The following is a 16655-nucleotide window of genomic DNA, read 5'->3' as shown; positions in this document are numbered from 1 at the left end:
CGTGAAATGCTTATCATGGACAATTACGTGACCGGCATGCTAGTCATAGTCGCCATTCTCCCCTTTGTTCACTGCCAGGAGTTTGCTGTCAGTCACGCCTCCGATGGCGAACAACAAGACATGGGCCAGACTCAGAAGACCGCTGGGGCCATGGCCAGCAGGAATGCCGCCCCACAGGGTGTCGTACCAGGCCATGTGAGGACGATGGAGGACGCACTCAAGGGAATAGCGCCCGTAGTCCCAAATTCAAACAGAGCAGTAATTGACCCCGATTTACGGTCGCAAACCGATAGATGCTCCAGAGATTACAATCTGCTTTGTCCTGACGACTGGTCAGTTAACCCACTAGACCCGACTTCATGCATTCCTCTCTCATCCTACACTGGAAATTGCTCGTCTTTAGAGAACAGCAATAAAATGACGGCGATAGAAAAGGAAGCCTGGAGCTACAGGTGCCTGGCGTGAGTTGCGGATTCCAGCCTAGACAGATTCTATCCATGTAAGACATGCGCTCTGGATTACAGTCTCTGCCCCGCAGGCAGCTTGAGAGAGGGGCGGTTTTGCCGTGTCGCAGAGGATACGCCAACTCCGTGTCGCAAGGAGCTTTACGACTTTTCCCAGCACACAGCTCGAATGCTAGAGAGGTTCAGCGAGCGCTGTCGCATGTTCTGGGATTGTGCTTGAGTATTGTGGGGTGATGTGAAACGGAAATAACACAATCGCTAAATGGCTGTCTGCCCACAATTGTTGTGGAAAGTCAGACCCAACAAAGCCCCCTGTGGGTCCAGGGCACTTTACCGTCTTTCCTCCCAACCCGACGTCAACTGCCTGTACCAGTTCAACCCTCCTGTCTCACCCAGTCGGAGTCGACCGTATCAACCTACGGATAACCTGCCAGGCGTACAGATCACGGGGGTGACCACCGCTGGGGAGAATCAAAGTCTCCTTCGTTCCATCGCACTTTCCATCGCCAACCGACAGCTGGAATCGGCGGTGGAATTGCACGTGAACGCCATTCTAGAGAATCAGCGATCGAATCCCTGGCTCAGGGAGCCAGAAGGTCTCGAGCTGCGTTACTACGTCGAGCCGCTTGTGGGTGAAGAGCTCCTGAGTTACGTCTCCGACACACTAGCCGAAGTCCGGCAGTACAAAAGAAAATGGTGTAAGAACCGAGTTTGCGATGGTGTTGAGTGCCGATACGCCCACCACCCCGTAGAAAAGCGCAGGCCCATAGGAGACTACGAGAAGCTATGTGATTACAGGGAGTGTCCGCTGATCACGTTGGCACGGCTGGAAAAAAGCCGCCTTAGTGGGGAGTTGGGATTGACACGCTGTATGAACCTGGAGGAGCTACGGGCGTTGGAGATCCACACGGCCATTCATCTTCGAACTGCTGAGGACCATAGAAACTGGTTGAGGGAGTTTAACACCCGCTACGAGGGGTGTGAATACGAGACGGCCCGGCCCTCCACCCTCAGGTCATCTTTGGTTGATCCCGAGGACATCCTAGAGGTGCTCGCTGTAACCTCTGCGTCTTTTCCCGAGTACTATTACTGCGGCGCCGCCCACGACCCTCGAGAACTTCAACCGTCGCTCTTCAACACCCCAGGCAGGGCAGTTCTGTGTCCGCTGCTGGCCTCCGGCTGCCGAGCGTCCTTTTGTCCCTACTCCTCTGTGTTTGCTCATTCCGAGGCGGAACTCGACTCATCCAGTCCCGTGTTTGGCACTCTTCTCCGGCGGCCTGGCGTATTCTCAACTCAACTTAGAAGCGGTGCAGCCATTCTCCACGCACAACAGGTATTCATGGGCGTCGAGACGCAATCCGACGCTCGCCGTGTTGACAGCGTCGCTCGCGATAGCTCCTTACGATTCGAGGGCTACGTCTGGACTTACTACCGAGAACCGGGCCAACTTGGGAGGTTCGTGCTGGCGGCTCGGTCCCCTGAACAAGAGGTCGCCCATCGGAACGCCGTACGAGCCAGACGTGAAGGGTTTGTGTTGCATATGGCGGACCCGCTGCTGAGACGGTATCGCGCTGAGAGGCCTGTTGTTGAGAACGGCTACCTGGCTTTTCTGCTCACCAAAGATAGCATCCTAGCGGAAAGCGGATGTGAATTTGGTGGATGGAATTCCCATCCAGACCTGTGGCGTCAGCATGTCAATGGGATCGATTCTGTGGCCGAAATGCGTCGGATCAAGTCTCGTGACAAGACCGCTGGTGCCCTCTGGAAGAAATCAGAGAGAGAACGCTTAAACAAGATGTTGTATGAGGCCCGGCGTGTTGTTGATCAGTTGGCTGGCGACCTAAACTGGTTACAGATCTTTCCCAAACTACCTCCAATGTACCCTGATATGTGCAGACAGCTCACCGAGCTTCTGAAGGTCTTTAGCAACATTTGGACTGAGTTAAAGCTTCGTCATGTTGAAGGGGCGCCTCGGTGGCTGCCACTAGCACGAATAATACCTTTGTTGGAGGAAGCTGCGCAGGAATCCGTCTGGAAGAAACGATGGAGTCTGAAAGGACGCCAACCTGGAGATATTCTACAACCTAGCATACGATTCCGATGTGCTGACCGAGTCATCAAAGATATCCTCGAGTTCAGAGAGCAGCAGGTGGCTGCCTTGAACCGATCGGTTAAGACAGTCGTCGGTGATGTCGGGACGTGTGTCGTGTCTGACCTGGATAAGACGTTACGAGGAGAGGTGCCTCAACCGCTCAAGACAAAGTCTACCCTTCCGAATGTCAGTTCATCAAGCAGTCCATTGTCGGGATGTAATGTCGCATTCATTCACACCCCCCCCTCACGTCCTGCCCCTACTGCCCCCCCCTCTCGTCCGTGCCCTAGTCCCCGAGTGCACATGCCGGCGCCTCCGGCATTTCCGGCGCCCACGCGTATCGACTGGTTGACACCACTTGTGACACTTGAACCCCGCAATGGGTCGTTTCGGAAACTTACGAGAGTCTTGCCCTTTGACGATCGGGACTTCCCACCCCTGTCGCTTGTGATGACCATCGCCACTGCTGACGAGGCGAGTCTAAGCCTGTACTCCGAACGTAAGAAGCAGCTGTGGCGACGTTCGACATGGCTGGAACCAGACGCCTGGCCTCAATGCTCTGAACCTGTAGCCGCTCTCGAGCCCCTTTTGAAGCGTTTGGTTTTTCAGCCTCCAGAGGGAGGTCCCGAAACTCTCACCTTGAATCGCGGTCACCAGATTCGTCATCTCACCCATCTTGTGGAAACTACATTGAACAATCCGTCTCGACAACCTGCAGCCTTTCGCGCATTAGTGGGGGACCTAGAGTTCCTTTTTCGGGAGGTATGTCGAGTTTCGAACGGGCGGCCTCTTTCGTGGAGTCAGCGACGTGGTGCGTATCACGTTCCTCCGTGGAACGGCACCGACGAGACCCAAATTGCGACCGAGCTCATTGAAAAGGTAAAGCTGTGCAAATGTGTCCCAGTCTAGCAGATTGGAGGCACAGGAGGGCCCCAACATACACCCAGAGAGAAAGGTGACACGGCCAACGATTCACGCAATCGAGTCCAGCTTTTGTGGGTGATGTACATATCAAACACATGGGGATCGAAATCGAATGTCTGCCTCTGTTGCAACAGCGCCTTATCAGTCTAATATAGCTGCGGCTTGATATGTCTGCGGTTTAATAAATCCACGTCACCTATTCAGCATTCAGATTAAAAACTTGGTGACCATCCTTCCACATTTCCACGGTCTCCATCAGCACTTGCCCCCCAGGGGCAACCATTTGACATGTGCGGTACTCAACGCCATGACTTACGGGCGACGTGCTGGTAACTACCCTGGTGGAAGATGACGAAGATGACGATGACGACGACGAGGAGGAGGTGAAAGTGAGCTTCTTCTCTGTGGACGGAGATTTGGGGGAAGGGTCCTTCCTCTTGGAGCTCGATGAAGAACTCGAAGAGCTGGACGACTTGCGTGGTTGGATGTCGAGCTTGGATGATGCCTGTTTCGTGGTCGGCTTTCGCACTGCGACCGTTTCTTGTTTAGAACCTGTGCAGCCCATAGGTAAAATCCAGTAAAAATTAGTAACCTAGGAATTTGTGTGAATCATGTAAGATCTGGACGTCCCGAGACTTTACACCGCGCCAAGCGAGCCTGCCATGTATCTTGGCGACACCAGTCTGAGTGGAGACTTCCTCCGCACCCTGGTCTACTCAATGTCCATGCCTGAGGTTGACCTGGCAGACGTCGACGTGGACGAGCCGCTTGACGAAGTGGAAGACTGGGCGTTGAACCCCGCTTCTGAGGGGGTACGTCACACCCTCTACCTTCACCGATGCCGCCTTGCTAACCATGATCACCTGAGTCTGGATATTACGGACCTCGAAGAGTTCGTCGACACGCGAGAATCTATGGTGAGGCAGCCGCGTACACGAGACAGATCCGTGAGCGGTGCCACGACGTAGCCCACGTGAAGGCGCAACTCTCTCGAGAGGTCACGTCTCTTTGGACTGCCTTTGGAAACAAGTTGAACCAGGTAGTGGGAAAACGGCAGACAACACGGACATTTGGTCGAGGTGCATATGTCAATCTGCTGCAGTCATTGGAGCCTGTCAACACGTTCACTCTGAGGTTGAAGGAGAGGATAGAGCTGATGGAGCTATGCCGAGCGAGAATTCGATCTGGGTTGCGAATAACTGCCAAGTGGAAAAAACACCTGGGACAAGCTGAAGAGGCATGGAACCACATCCCCATTTCTGCCCTGGAGCAAGAAAGTCAGAAGGTGTTTCTAAATCTTGCCACCTTTCACGATTACAACAACTGCGCTAATGCTGCAGCGGAGGTTAAAGGCAGAATGATGGCGTCGTTCGTGCGATCGCAGGCCTCTTCGGCTCTGGACGGCGTGAACGAAGCCATCGAAAACGACAAGAAGCTGTTGGCGGTTCGGGAGATTATGGGTGAGGGCGAGCAGAGAGGCCGACTCAGAGGCCTACCTGGTCATGACACCCGTAAGCCAACAACCACGCTTGCCTCTGTGGACTGCCCCTGAACCGGATGTAGACAAAGAACGTCTCGCTCAGTGCAGAGTTCGTGCTGCGGAGCTCCTTATAAAGCTACGGAAAGAATCGTGTCTGGGCCGTGTCCTCGAAAGTGGGTTGTGGGAGCTAGGGATACAGAGTTGTACGGTCACCCAATGCACACGTGCTGGGATTACATGGTGTCTCGAGTGATTCAGTGGCTGATTCGTAAATTCGTGGAACGTGATGTTGACGAAGAGAAGATCTACAGAAGACTGGTGGAAGACGAATTCCACCAAGGCATGGCAGAGCGCAGTCTTAAGCGCTGCCTGCCGGGCGGACTCTCAGCGCTGCCTCTTACCCCTCCTCCGGAACCAGAGGTGGGCATGGAACTCACATACGTCTCTGAAAGCGAGTCATCGGAGGGCTCGCACGACAGGAGCGAGACTCGAAAGCGATGGGCTCGATGGATTCGAAGAGCGTCAAGAATGAGTGTATCCGAACGCGGCGGAGACGTGGGGAATATGTGAACACTCACCCAGACACAGGAGCAGAAGTACACCTCCTTTCTAGATGAGGCCGAAGATAACCTCGACCAACCGCTTAGGTTGAGCCTGGCTGAGAAGAGGGTGGTCGTTCGCCTGGAGAGCTACCTGCCAGCAGTCACTATGGTCGTGGGTGAAACCCACCACTACCAAAGTCCGAGTGAGTGCCTACGAGTAGCAAAATCAGCGCATGTAAACTGCATAGGAGTGACGCAGTACGAAGCTGAGACACAGACAGTGGAGACAGAGCTGAGGCTCGATGGCACTGCAGAAGTACCATTCTGGGTTGGAAAGTCACGGCACGTGGACGGAGAGCTGGTGTGGTATGGAGATCCGCGCGGAACGCCAGTAGGCACAACGGCGCCTATGGAGGTGGAATCGTCATTGGATGTGGTTTTGCGAGAGTCCCACATTGGAATTTAACGCCTGTCGTGAATCATAGTTGCTTCTATTGATCACCAGATTTTGTTTCGCTTTGAAAACGCGAATATGGCACCCTGTTATGAGCACAATGCATCGGTGAGGAGAGCGGAGCCGAATACATTCAGGTGGCTCATCCGTTGATTGAGGAGAGCGGAGAGGTGACGGGTTTTTTTAACTTCCCTGATGAGTACCTCTCTCCGTCAGTCTTATACGGCAACTACCCTCCAACGACCACCATTAGGCTCGGGGGACGAACCCTGGAGATAGATCGACTCGTCACTGTAAAAATCCGTTTGCTGGAGGAGAGCGAAGACCGACGATTTTGGTGCAACAAGAAGCAACACTCGGAGAGGCTGAACTGTGGAGACTTTCATAGAGACTTCGGTGACGCTGAAGTCGCTTATTCCTTCTCATCGCCTCAAACCCATGTATGGTTCGCAGGTTACTCTATCCACTGCGACCACTTCGAAAATCTGTCCTTCCACTCACACAACACCTCCATTCGGGTTCGACCGGAGCACCTGATCCCTCGAGCTTTGGCGCCTATGCCCTCCACTCACCCCAACCTCGCTGTGACCACGAAGGCACAGCGCGTCCGAGAGGACCGGATGCGCGGAGGGAAACCGGGCAAGCGCCAGCACGCTGTGGACTTTCTGACCCAGCCACCTCGCATACAACCCCTGTACTCGGAGCCCTCTCCTGACGAGAAGGGCGTCTATGGCATGGTGATGGATAACGGGTACAGCTACCCCCTATACAGTGCGATGGTTCCGAAAGCGGCTGAGACCTACAAGGGCCTCAGGTTCGAGTACGAATACACCCCTGAACATCTCAACGACTGTGAGAGGCCTATTTGGAAACGAGACGAGTTCAATGTTGGCGCAAATATCTCGCAGATCTCCCAGCCCGTGTCGGTGCCTCCCGTGTACCCTCCATTGATGCCCTACGAGCACCCTAATTTGGTGTGGTCCTCCAACGTTGAAGGACCCCTTCGACAGATTCGCCAGCAGATTGACGCGTTGGAGAATCTAGCCGACGAGATGGCTGGCCGCGGAGGTACTCTTAAGCTGGCGAAGCCTCATAGGAAAATCCGAAGCAAGCAACGACCCTGGATGGCCTCCCAGCCGCCGAGGATGGCTGATCCTCATGATATGTTGGACAAGCGTACCAAAAAAAGGGAAAGAGCCCAACGCAAAGAGGAGCGGGCTCGGAGGGAGCACGAATGGCATATGGAGCAGGAAATCCTGCAGCGCCGGCAATCCGAGAAGGAGGCGGCCTACCGGGCACTAACTAAGCTAGGCGCGAGTCACTCCACTCGTGAGTGCGAAGATTGTGCTCGTGGGCATCACTCGCGGACAACAGTGACTCCTATGAGCTATCCAGCACGAGCGTGACCTGATTTGTTGCCAACTATGCATCATGAACCTTCGTCAGTAGTGGCTCACCAACCAGTCCATGATCGAAAACGGGGGTACAAAGGGGGCTCGCTCCTCGAAAGGCCTTATGATCAGTAGCTTAGCTGCCGCTTTGTCATATCGCGCACATTTGTGCAAGAAGACCGCTGAGTTTGATTTCTTCTGTATCCTCACATTTGGACTCGAGGCAAAACAGAGATGCCATGGAATGAGCCATCTTCCTAAGAAGCATATTCCACCCTTCCAACACGATACAACCGTCGCAATTGTCGATCAGCGTACGTGTCATGTCCGAGACGGTAGGTGACGTCACGGGCACTCTCTGACAAATCTCATTCGTTCGTTGTATCAGCACGCAGGTCGGCGCAGGAACAAACTCGCCAGTGTCTTTCAAAACGCCGTTTCCGACGTACAGGCGGACCTCCGTCTCAAGTAGACGCGCCGCGGTAACCACAAAGCCTTCGCCTCCGTCAGTGTTCAGGACACGGCGGAGCTGCCTAAACACAATCTGAATCTCCCGTTCAAAAACCTTCTCCTGCAGCGCTGTCTCCAGCGCCACTACCAGGGCAACCAGCAGCCGCCGCTTTTCGCCTGGGTCGAGCTTCCCGAAGCACGCTTCGACGTCCTCCATGTTGCTAGGTGGCTCTAGGCCTTGTTCGCTCATCACTGTCCCGAGCGACGAAAGCCTGCTTTGACTGATGCGAGCGGCTTGCTGTCGTCGGCCCAGGTCGGATGTCACCAACGTTGCGTCTCCGTCTAGGCACATGATTTGTCGAAATGTCACCTCTGGATCCGCTGTGAGGTCCAAGTCAATAACATGTTCAGCCAAAGATACCAAATCATCCGGATGCCGTTCCTTGCATCTGAGAAACGCCGCTAGAAGTTTCTGATTTCCTCTCAGCTTGGACCAGGCCGACCGTTTTCGAACGATATCTATGCCATCTATGGGTCGCGGAAGCGTCTGCTGTCGTAACTGAGAACGGGTTCGCATGCGGTTCACATCTGACAAACTACCTGGGTCTGATAAGCGGGCCCCATCCGACATGGCCTGTCGCATCCTATCTGCAAGGGACACCTTGGCTCCCAACAGGTCGAAGGCTGATTGATTTATGGACCGTATCTCACTTCGACGATCCGATTCCGACTCGTATGACGCGGTGAGTTTTTGGAGAGTGCCCTCCAGCTCACGGTCGCAGCGAGCTCTGCGAGCTCGACGGCGACTGAGGCCTTGTTTAGAGGACTTCCCAGCCCTTGTAGGGGGCATTGGCGACACATTCTCCTTCCTTGTAGGCGTGGTTTGCCGCATGGCAGGTGGCCGAAGAGGCGTGCCTGGAGGACCTAAAAGGTCGAACGTAGGCATCGTTTAATATGGGTTTCAAGTCAAGTCAGCTCGCTTTCGCTGCAGTTACAGCTGGTAATGGGTGGCTTCGCTGCTCTGAGGGTATCCACTGCCTCGTTCATGCGACCTGCTCTGAGGGTCTCCACTACCTCGTTCATGCGACCTGCTCTGAGGGTTTCCACTACCTCGTTTCTGAGAGCTAACCTTCCTTCCTTGCTTCTGTAGCTTTGGTAGACTCCCTCGGTCACCGAAGTCCAGCACACAGCCGTCGTACTCCCCCATTCCCTTGGGCTCCACCCATTCTAGTGACTCCTCCGTCTCCAAGGAAGCCACCTCATCTGGTAACGGCCAGTAGAATCGGTATTGTCGTTTGGGGTCTCCAGAAGATTCGGCTGTAAGTCGGGTCTCTCTCAGCGAATTCAGCTCTCTCCATTGGAGTGTTTCGCCACTGGACTCCTCCGGGTCCGCCTCAGAGAGGTGTGTAGGCGTTAAGCACCTGAATCTCATGGGCTTCGCATGCCTCAAGTCTGTCCGACGAAACCTGAAACCCTGACGATCCACGACTACGCATTGGACGACATCGACTCCTATGATCATCCTCCACCACAAGTCGATGATGGCTGCCAGCGTATCTCCTTGGATGTCGCAGGCGCAGGCCCAGTCATTCGCTTCCCCTGAGTTTGTGTAGCGTAGGTACAGCAAGGCACCTGGTTCTTCCGACCCTAGTTCTCACACACACAGCCGTGCTGTACGGACAGCTGCGTCTCAATGTAGCGGGACAACTGCCGTAGGGTAGGCCCTCGTTGGGATCGCGGGCTCTCCACGCCATGCCTCACCCGGGCAGCCATCACCTCTAGGCTCATATAACGGTCTACGCAAGCAGACGTAGTGCTGGCCCACGTGCCGGCTTTGGCTTCTACTGCACCCAACAGCAGCCCGTTAGACTTCTGCAGGCACCAATGCTGGCGTCTGGTATTGACTGCCCCCTGTCTCACACACGCATCAGCCGTCTTAAGTAGGCGGCCGGGTCGGTTGGACCGTACACCTCCGCTACCCACTGATCCAAAGCCGCTTGGCTAACCCTGGACTCTACTCCCCGTTTTATCGTCTGAAGTCCACTCATGACTCACTTAAAAATGCTAATAATGTGCAAGATTCCCTCAACGTTTGCCGGCTGCTGTGGCACAAGATCCATTAGCCTGGCTACAGGCCTCGCCATCTACTTTGGTTTCATCGTCGGTAGAGGCATCATCATGACTGTCTCCGTCGCTGACGCCGTGTTCAATGCCGATGATTATCCGGAGCTCGCTGTGTACTATAACAGCATCGCTATGCCCCAGGCGCTTATGAGCATCATTCTTGGCGGCAACGGTATCTACGCCCTCAATCGCAGAGACGGCTACATGCTGAAAACCTCCTACGTGGCACTCAAGTTCCTCCTCCTCTGCAACATCCTTCTCGATTCTGCAGTACTCACATTCTACTGCTGTTCAACACGGGTCTATGACAACATCTTCTGGTCCACAGTTGTGTGTCAGTGCCTGATTAACCTCATCTTCTACATGTACTCCTACCTTATGCTGGGCACGATTAAATCTACCATCGCCGTGCTGAATGTGGGAGGCACTGGCCACGAACACCAAGGCGTCAACCAACTCAAAGCCCAGCCCTCCGAGACTCCGGATGATCTCAAACACAGAAGTCCCGCTGAGAATGTCTAAAGTGACAGATCTCGGTATAGATTTATGAACGTTTTATGGACCTAACGTCGCAGTGCGACTTTTTTGGCGCACCAAAACCAAAATAAATTATTACGATGATACCGTCATCCACTGTCGACCTCTACGAGGAGCTAGTTCGATGCCTTCTTCCCAAATGTAGCCTGCCAGATAACACCTTGGCACTGCACTCCCTGACGGTCCAAAACGCCGGCTCCTTGTTTCGTGGGAGGAAGAAGCGGTGCTTGTCGCAAGCCATTTTCCAGCTTAAGCAGTCGTTGGCCAAACGCCGAGCTCCACATGAAGCATTCGGCTTCGTGGAGTGTTTGGATTCCTACTGTACGCAGTCAGGAGTGGCTAGTGAGGTGGCGCCCGTGGTGGAGGTACTGAACGCCCTCGCAGACTCCGCCGACTCCGGCAACGACTACAGAAGTAGATCCTTCGGTTTGCCGAAGGAGGTGGATACCATCATTCAGGACACGATTCGAACTCGAAGCCATCCACCGCGGCCGCCTCGCCGTGAGGATGGGCCCCCAAATCCGGCTGCCTCGCTCAAGCTGGATAGGGCTCAGCCCAAGCCGGACATTGCTCTGGTTTCCACGGACTTGCCGTCCACCGATTTTGACTCGGAGATGCCTACGGAGCCGATGCCATTGCTGCCCAGTAGGAAAAGCCCTCCGCAGTGGATCCTGCTGCGGGACTGCCTTGTCGTGCTACAGGGCGTTGACGGCCAATATCTTAAGTGGTGCGAGAAGGAGCAGCGGTTTCAGGGGGACACCTCTGTGGAGATTTCAGCGCCTATACGCGTTCTCATGGGCAGGATGACTGAAGCTGGCGGGTGCTTGAGGACCATCCTATCCTTGCTGAAACGTCCGAGCGCCCGTTCTTCGCTTCTCCGGTTGGCCCTCGACGAGTCGGTCCGCATAGAGCTCGACGATTATCAAAAGAGCGTAGCCGCCCTAGAAATGGCCCTCTTCAACGGCCCCAGCGCTGCAGAGGGTGTTGAGTTGCGGGCCCTCACGTTGCGGTCGGTGGCCGTTTCGTTGGCGGAACCTCTAGCCATCTTACAAACTCTGAGAGAAGTAGTGGAGAAATCGAGACCGATAGTTGGCGGCGAAATTATTTCCCTTCTCATCTCATTCCGAAATACTACGCTGCCACTTTTCAAACCCCTTTTATCCCGACTCATGGAGTCCACATCTATCCCGCTGCTAGAGATGATTCGAGTCTGGGTCACTTGTGGCAAACTCAGCGACCCACATCAAGAATTTTTCATATCAAGCCAGCCTTACCAGGAGGATCCATTTCTCTTCTGGACTCAGTACCGAGTCATGCCACGTTTGGTACCGTTGTCCATCAGCATGGCAACCGCCGCGAATGTGCTGGTCACAGGGAAAACCGTGGCATTCATCTCATTGTTCGGAAGTGGACATCCGCTTATCGCTGACCGAAATACTGTCGTGGCCGAAAGCTCATGTCGGCATCAAAACGAAGACTACTTCCGATTCAACACTTCCAGCCCTCCACGATCGAAAAACATATTCGACGTCAACTGCGTCCCATCTCTCTTGCAATTGGAGAAGGCACGAATCACCAAGCTCATCTTTGAAGGGTTCGAACTGTTGCCACAACTCGAGTTCGTTAAGCGGACGTTGCTTACGGCACAAGGAGATTTTCTGTGTGTAGGCAGTGGAGATGGGCTTCACGCAGTCGTTCCTGGCTGAGACTGAGAGCACTTTGTGTAGGCCGAGGTCCCTAGGCAGTGCGTTCGACCTCAAGAACCTCTTACTAGACTCTTTGGAGTCGACCCCTGGACTTGCAAAGTTCCGTCGGTTCTTTCCTTTGTTGTACCTGTCTCTCTCAGACGGAAAACGCGTGTGGGATTCGCTGGAAATGAGCTACCACGTGAGTCACCCCCCCCTGAAATGCGTCCTGAATTCCGAGACAGATGATGCCCTAAAACAGTTGTTCCGCCTGCTCTTCAGAGTGAAATTCGCCTCACGGATGCTCGCTCGAACATTCTCAGCCACAGGAGGAAGGAACAGCCTTGAAGGCGCGGGAGTTCTCCGCGAATGCCAGCGTTTAAGGTCGGAGATGCAGCACCTGGCGAGCTCTCTTGAGTCTTATTTCGTTTGCGACGTGATTCGTGAGTGCCGGATGAGTACTAATTAGACAGCGTTTGGGACCTTCAGGATTTTGAGGCTGTGGTTGGTTTGGACGAAATCAGGAAGGTGGTCATGGAAACCTTTAGGAAGCTGTTAACAGAGTGCTTCCTCTGCCCAGACGATCTGAATCGCAGTATCAGCCGCCAGGTTCAACAGCTGCTGGGTCTCATCGTCGAGTTCGCATTGGTGGTGGAAGCGTTGGAGGAGGTCGCTTGGCAGGGAGGCGGGGATGTGAGCTCATTGGCAGGTGCCATACACACTCTTGCCACCAGTTTCCACTCAGGCCTGTTCCACCTTTTGATGCTGCTGCGAGACGCTGACCGCTCAAAACAAGGAACGTCCATCCGTGCCCTACGCTTGAGACTGGACTTCAATGATTACTATGGAAGCGGTATCGGGGACCAGATCCTTCGTATGTCTGCCACGTCCTCCATACATTCCCTGGAGTCCACCATCATTGACACGGAGACAGAAGCCAGCCACAGATCACATCCAGCCGAAACAGCAGCCACGTTTGACAACGACCGAACCCCCTTAAGACCCGTCCTTTGAGGACCAGATGCAAGACGCAGGAACAAATATATTACGCGACGAATCAATCAGCTCAAGAGAGTGCCTAGTACTCTGGCCAGTAGTGTGCTTGGTGGCGGAAGCATATGGCTGGCGCCATTTGGGTTGACGGCCATTGCCTTCAGCAGAGCTGCGGAGCCTGTCATCTCTCGGTACTTCTCTTCGGGGTCGTGAAACTCTGGAGTCGGGATGACCAGGTCGGTGGAAGCGGGTAAGTCTTCTGCTTCGGGCTCGGGCGCGGTGGTGGTCTCACCTAGATCTCTCTGGGGCAGCAGCTCCATCATTCGGTTGAGAAGCACGAGGTTGTCGTCGACGTAAATGCCGCCGAGGATAGTTTCGAATGCCGAGATTTCCCAGGGTTCACTGGTGGATACCTCTCCGTTTTGGAACGTGAGCCGCTCAAACATCTGGAGTCGCCTCTTTTCGTCCACAAATTGAAGCGAGATGTTGTTTCCGGCGCTGATAATTCTGGTCAAGAACACGTCTGCATAAGAAAATCCATGCGTTCCCTTACCCGCTCCTGCTGGTACGATTTGCCTTAGAGCCTTGCCACTCTTGGTCTCAAAGATGCACACATCAGTAGAGCGACCAACAACAAAATGCTCCTCTGCAAAAGCCACGCCTCTAATCTTCTGCTGCCAGTCCAACTTCACCTCTCGTCGTGGCACCAGGCACCTCTTCAAAGATGTAAGCCGGTCTCCTGTCCAAAGCGAAACGCAGGTCCTGTGAACGATAGCCAAGGTGAGGCCGTCTGGGGAGACGGCCGCGTCGAGAACAGCTAAGCCTTTGTATGCGCCCAGCGCCTCGCACTTCAGTGAGTCGGCCGGTTGCCATATTCGCCAGCTTGCAGAATGTAGCGTTACGAAAAGGTCGCCGATAGCCACCACGCCGATTACCCGGTCCTCACAAGTGGTGAGACTCAGTAGATCCACGCTCACCTTGCCATCGCTGCGTTTGGCCTCCCACAACTTGAGACGACTTAGCGCCGATCCCTCCTCTGTAGTTCTCTCCTCCACCGTCAGCAGGAAGGCCCCCGATGTTGAGAATTGTGAGAAGACCAGTCCGAAGCTGGCATGCACGTCGTCGATGGCGTTGGAAACGTACTCCCTATCCCCCACGTCCAGCGAGGCACAGGCGATGTCAGAAGCCGTATCGAACAGTCGCAACTCATGGGTCTCCGGCAATCGTGGTCTGAAGGCATGCTGCGACGATTGATTGTAAAGAACACACTTATCTCCAGTGAGTGAGGTGGGAACCACACCAAGTTGAAACCGAGACTTAGCCTTCTGTTTCCAGCTCGCAGTTATATTCAGATCCGGGTTGTTGTGGAATTGCAGAGGAATGACAAAGCTTGCCACGGTATGGATGACCCGCATTTGGGAGAGGTCCACGACCGCGATGGAGTTGTTGGCAAGCGCGCAGGCGACTAGAATGTGGCCCTTGCGGCTGACTGTGGTAGACATGGCTACCACGGGAGCCCCCAATCGCGACAAGAACTGCTTCTCCTGCGTTCTTTCGTTCCACAGGACCAGCACCCCCTCCGCCCCTCCAGACAGAAAGAAGGTTCGGCACGGGGACACTCGAATCGAGGTGCAGGGCGTATGGTGCCAATGCTGTTGCACAGCTCGAAAATGAGGATCTGTTGTTGCCTCCATCGGCGCGTCCATGTCCTTATCAAACAACAATGACTTCAGACAGAAAAGGCGGGTGATTGACCCCGCGACGGATCCCAAAGCGATGTACTTCTCCTCTGGGTGGAAGCACAGGGACACAAATGCCTGATCGGACCCCTTGATTACAACGTGGGTGTTCTTTAACGTCTCGATAATGGTGCAGAAGGAGCCACCAGTCTGGATGCTAGCCAAGCACCCAACCACGGCAACGAACCTGCCAGTATCGCTGACTGCCACAGTCCGGACGTGACTGAATCGTCGAAGGGGCGTGAGGTGCATCTTCCCGTCTACTAAATAGACTCCGCAATCACTTCTGCTCTTCGTGACGCAAAGAAAGGTATCCAGCGATCCAGCGGTTTGCATCCAGAATAGAATCTCTTCCCCGTTCGGAATGTCAACTCGGAATGGCTCCTGTGCCTCCCAACTCCACAGGGAGGAGCGCCGTACGAGTTCTACAGTAGTCAGCAGACCTGAAGCCTCCACCACTCCCACACGGAAGAGGTCCTCGCCTTTCACAGCTTGTTTCTCACTTGATAGGTAACCCCGCGCCTCGAGATTGTCGGCTTTCAACAGGACCACGCTGACGATAGGAGAGGCCGTGACCAGTACTCTGCCAAGCTGTTTTCTCTCTCGCAAAGAGTGCAGTTTGAGAGAACGACCGTGGCATACCAGCATGGTGTCCCCACCTCTTAAGAACAAGGGTGGACACCTAGTGATGTCCCCAGCAAGAGCGACTGTCATGGAGCAAAATCAGTGTTTTCTGTCATCATTTCGCCCAAAGTGGATCAGTTAATTCAAAACACCGTCAAGTTATACCTCCAGCGCACATGGAGGTACGCATGTCGAGCTCTTTGTCGCTTTCGTAGCTTACAGTGGGTAGCGGCAAGTCCTGGTTCCAGTAGCAGGTGACGCTGAGCCCGTTAAGCAGAAGGTCCGACAGCTTCCTAATGTCAACTCGGACTTGCACCCCTACGACGGGCTTGAACGTGGAGAAGAGCAGGAAGGCCCAGCCCGGACAAGTCGTCAAGTCCTTAAGTCGAGTAATCTCGACGGAAGCATAGGCGACCTCGTCCTCGGGTGAAATGTGGACGTTGAGGGTTTCGTTCGGCATGATCGCGTTGCAGGAGAACCCGCAAGGTTCAAAATATTCCTTGTCGACCACGGCCCCCTTTAGAGGTGTTAGGACTTGGTCCACGAAGGCGTCTTGGGCATCATGTCCGATTCGGTAGAAAATCCACTCCTCGAAAGATAGCTCCGGCAACACCGAACTCTCCTTCGCGTAGAAAAACGCGTTGAATAGGTTCGTCTTCAGCTTAAGAGCCGCCGTGCGTGCCGAAGGGCATACGTGCACTGGAAGCGTCCGGTGCTCTCCACTGGGGAAGAATTTATGTAGAACGGCAACCTCCCGAGAGAATGTTTGGTGTTGGTAAGGTTGCACGCTTCCACTGCCCAGGTAACTCATACGGTTGTACCAAACGAAGGTTACTTGTTCTTTCCCAACCGCATCCAGCAGTAGCTGGAGAGCGCTGAGAGGCTGAGTGGTACCACAGGTCTTCAGCATCACCACTGTATCCGTTACAAAGAGGGAACTCTCTGAGAGGACATAAGTGTCAACATCTTTTTCGGTGGTATGCTGCACTATGGCGCAGTTAGCTAATACGCAAACCTCGTCCCAAAACGTCCGAGGCAGCGAACGCAATTGACCGTGTTCCACTCCAAGGATTAGCTTCTTTTCTATGGCTTCAAAGGGCCCGACGTTGCCTGGGCTTGACTCCATCCTGATATTCGGAAGTTTCTCGATCTTCGT

General features: G+C 54.2%; 9 protein-coding genes across 17 annotated transcripts; 6 read left to right on the top strand and 3 right to left on the bottom strand.

Annotated features, from left to right (window-relative positions):
* Positions 1-6: 6 nt before the first annotated feature.
* On the top strand, positions 7-465 carry KVP17_002859 (uncharacterized protein; the record flags this gene model as incomplete). The annotated part of the gene is made up of 1 exon (XM_068519553.1): positions 7-465. One exon carries the CDS (start codon positions 7-9, stop codon positions 463-465), a length of 459 nt encoding a protein of 152 aa, XP_068377720.1.
* Positions 466-726: 261 nt separating this feature from the next.
* KVP17_002833 (uncharacterized protein) lies at positions 727-3465 on the top strand (the record flags this gene model as incomplete). Its single annotated transcript, XM_068519499.1, has 1 exon — positions 727-3465. The coding sequence occupies one exon, from the start codon at positions 727-729 to the stop codon at positions 3463-3465; it is 2739 nt and encodes a 912-aa protein (XP_068377669.1).
* Positions 3466-4142: 677 nt separating this feature from the next.
* Positions 4143-5968, top strand: KVP17_002844 (uncharacterized protein; the record flags this gene model as incomplete). Of its 3 annotated transcripts, XM_068519520.1 has the most annotated exons (5): positions 4200-4397; positions 4424-4940; positions 4969-5133; positions 5160-5515; positions 5543-5968. In XM_068519520.1, 5 exons carry the CDS (start codon positions 4200-4202, stop codon positions 5966-5968), a joined length of 1662 nt encoding a protein of 553 aa, XP_068377689.1.
* Positions 5969-6034: 66 nt separating this feature from the next.
* On the top strand, positions 6035-7362 carry KVP17_002854 (uncharacterized protein; the record flags this gene model as incomplete). 2 transcript variants are annotated; one of them, XM_068519540.1, is made up of 2 exons in its annotated part: positions 6035-6064; positions 6094-7362. In XM_068519540.1, the coding sequence occupies 2 exons, from the start codon at positions 6035-6037 to the stop codon at positions 7360-7362; spliced, it is 1299 nt and encodes a 432-aa protein (XP_068377708.1).
* A 36-nt stretch (positions 7363-7398) lies between these two features.
* Positions 7399-9845, bottom strand: KVP17_002851 (uncharacterized protein; the record flags this gene model as incomplete). Of its 3 annotated transcripts, XM_068519535.1 has the most annotated exons (5): positions 7399-7529; positions 7558-8356; positions 8927-9429; positions 9456-9691; positions 9718-9845. In XM_068519535.1, 5 exons carry the CDS (start codon positions 9843-9845, stop codon positions 7399-7401), a joined length of 1797 nt encoding a protein of 598 aa, XP_068377703.1. The 3 variants fall into 3 exon arrangements, with proteins under 3 accessions (XP_068377703.1, XP_068377701.1, XP_068377702.1); XM_068519533.1 differs by lacking the exons at positions 8927-9429; positions 9456-9691; positions 9718-9845 and having other exon boundaries at positions 7499-8743; XM_068519534.1 differs by lacking the exons at positions 7399-7529; positions 7558-8356; positions 9456-9691; positions 9718-9845 and having other exon boundaries at positions 8789-9319.
* Positions 9846-9858: 13 nt separating this feature from the next.
* KVP17_002832 (uncharacterized protein) lies at positions 9859-10443 on the top strand (the record flags this gene model as incomplete). Of its 2 annotated transcripts, none has more annotated exons than XM_068519498.1 (1): positions 9859-10443. In XM_068519498.1, one exon carries the CDS (start codon positions 9859-9861, stop codon positions 10441-10443), a length of 585 nt encoding a protein of 194 aa, XP_068377668.1. The 2 variants fall into 2 exon arrangements, with proteins under 2 accessions (XP_068377668.1, XP_068377667.1); XM_068519497.1 differs by having other exon boundaries at positions 9976-10443.
* A 95-nt stretch (positions 10444-10538) lies between these two features.
* KVP17_002848 (uncharacterized protein) lies at positions 10539-13157 on the top strand (the record flags this gene model as incomplete). Of its 3 annotated transcripts, XM_068519528.1 has the most annotated exons (3): positions 10539-12122; positions 12151-12586; positions 12613-13157. In XM_068519528.1, 3 exons carry the CDS (start codon positions 10539-10541, stop codon positions 13155-13157), a joined length of 2565 nt encoding a protein of 854 aa, XP_068377696.1.
* Positions 13158-13204: 47 nt separating this feature from the next.
* On the bottom strand, positions 13205-15589 carry KVP17_002868 (uncharacterized protein; the record flags this gene model as incomplete). The annotated part of the gene is made up of 1 exon (XM_068519567.1): positions 13205-15589. The coding sequence occupies one exon, from the start codon at positions 15587-15589 to the stop codon at positions 13205-13207; it is 2385 nt and encodes a 794-aa protein (XP_068377733.1).
* Positions 15590-15653: 64 nt separating this feature from the next.
* KVP17_002831 (uncharacterized protein) lies at positions 15654-16625 on the bottom strand (the record flags this gene model as incomplete). Its single annotated transcript, XM_068519496.1, has 1 exon — positions 15654-16625. The coding sequence occupies one exon, from the start codon at positions 16623-16625 to the stop codon at positions 15654-15656; it is 972 nt and encodes a 323-aa protein (XP_068377666.1).
* Between the last annotated feature and the right edge of the window lie 30 nt (positions 16626-16655).

The sequence above is a fragment of a genome (assembly GCF_019968985.1).
Source record: "MAG: Porospora cf. gigantea B chromosome Unknown PgB_NODE_17_length_75588_cov_121.691, whole genome shotgun sequence".
NCBI classification, from domain to species: domain Eukaryota; phylum Apicomplexa; class Conoidasida; order Eugregarinorida; family Porosporidae; genus Porospora; species Porospora cf. gigantea B.
This window is presented reverse-complemented; position numbering and strand designations above follow the sequence as displayed.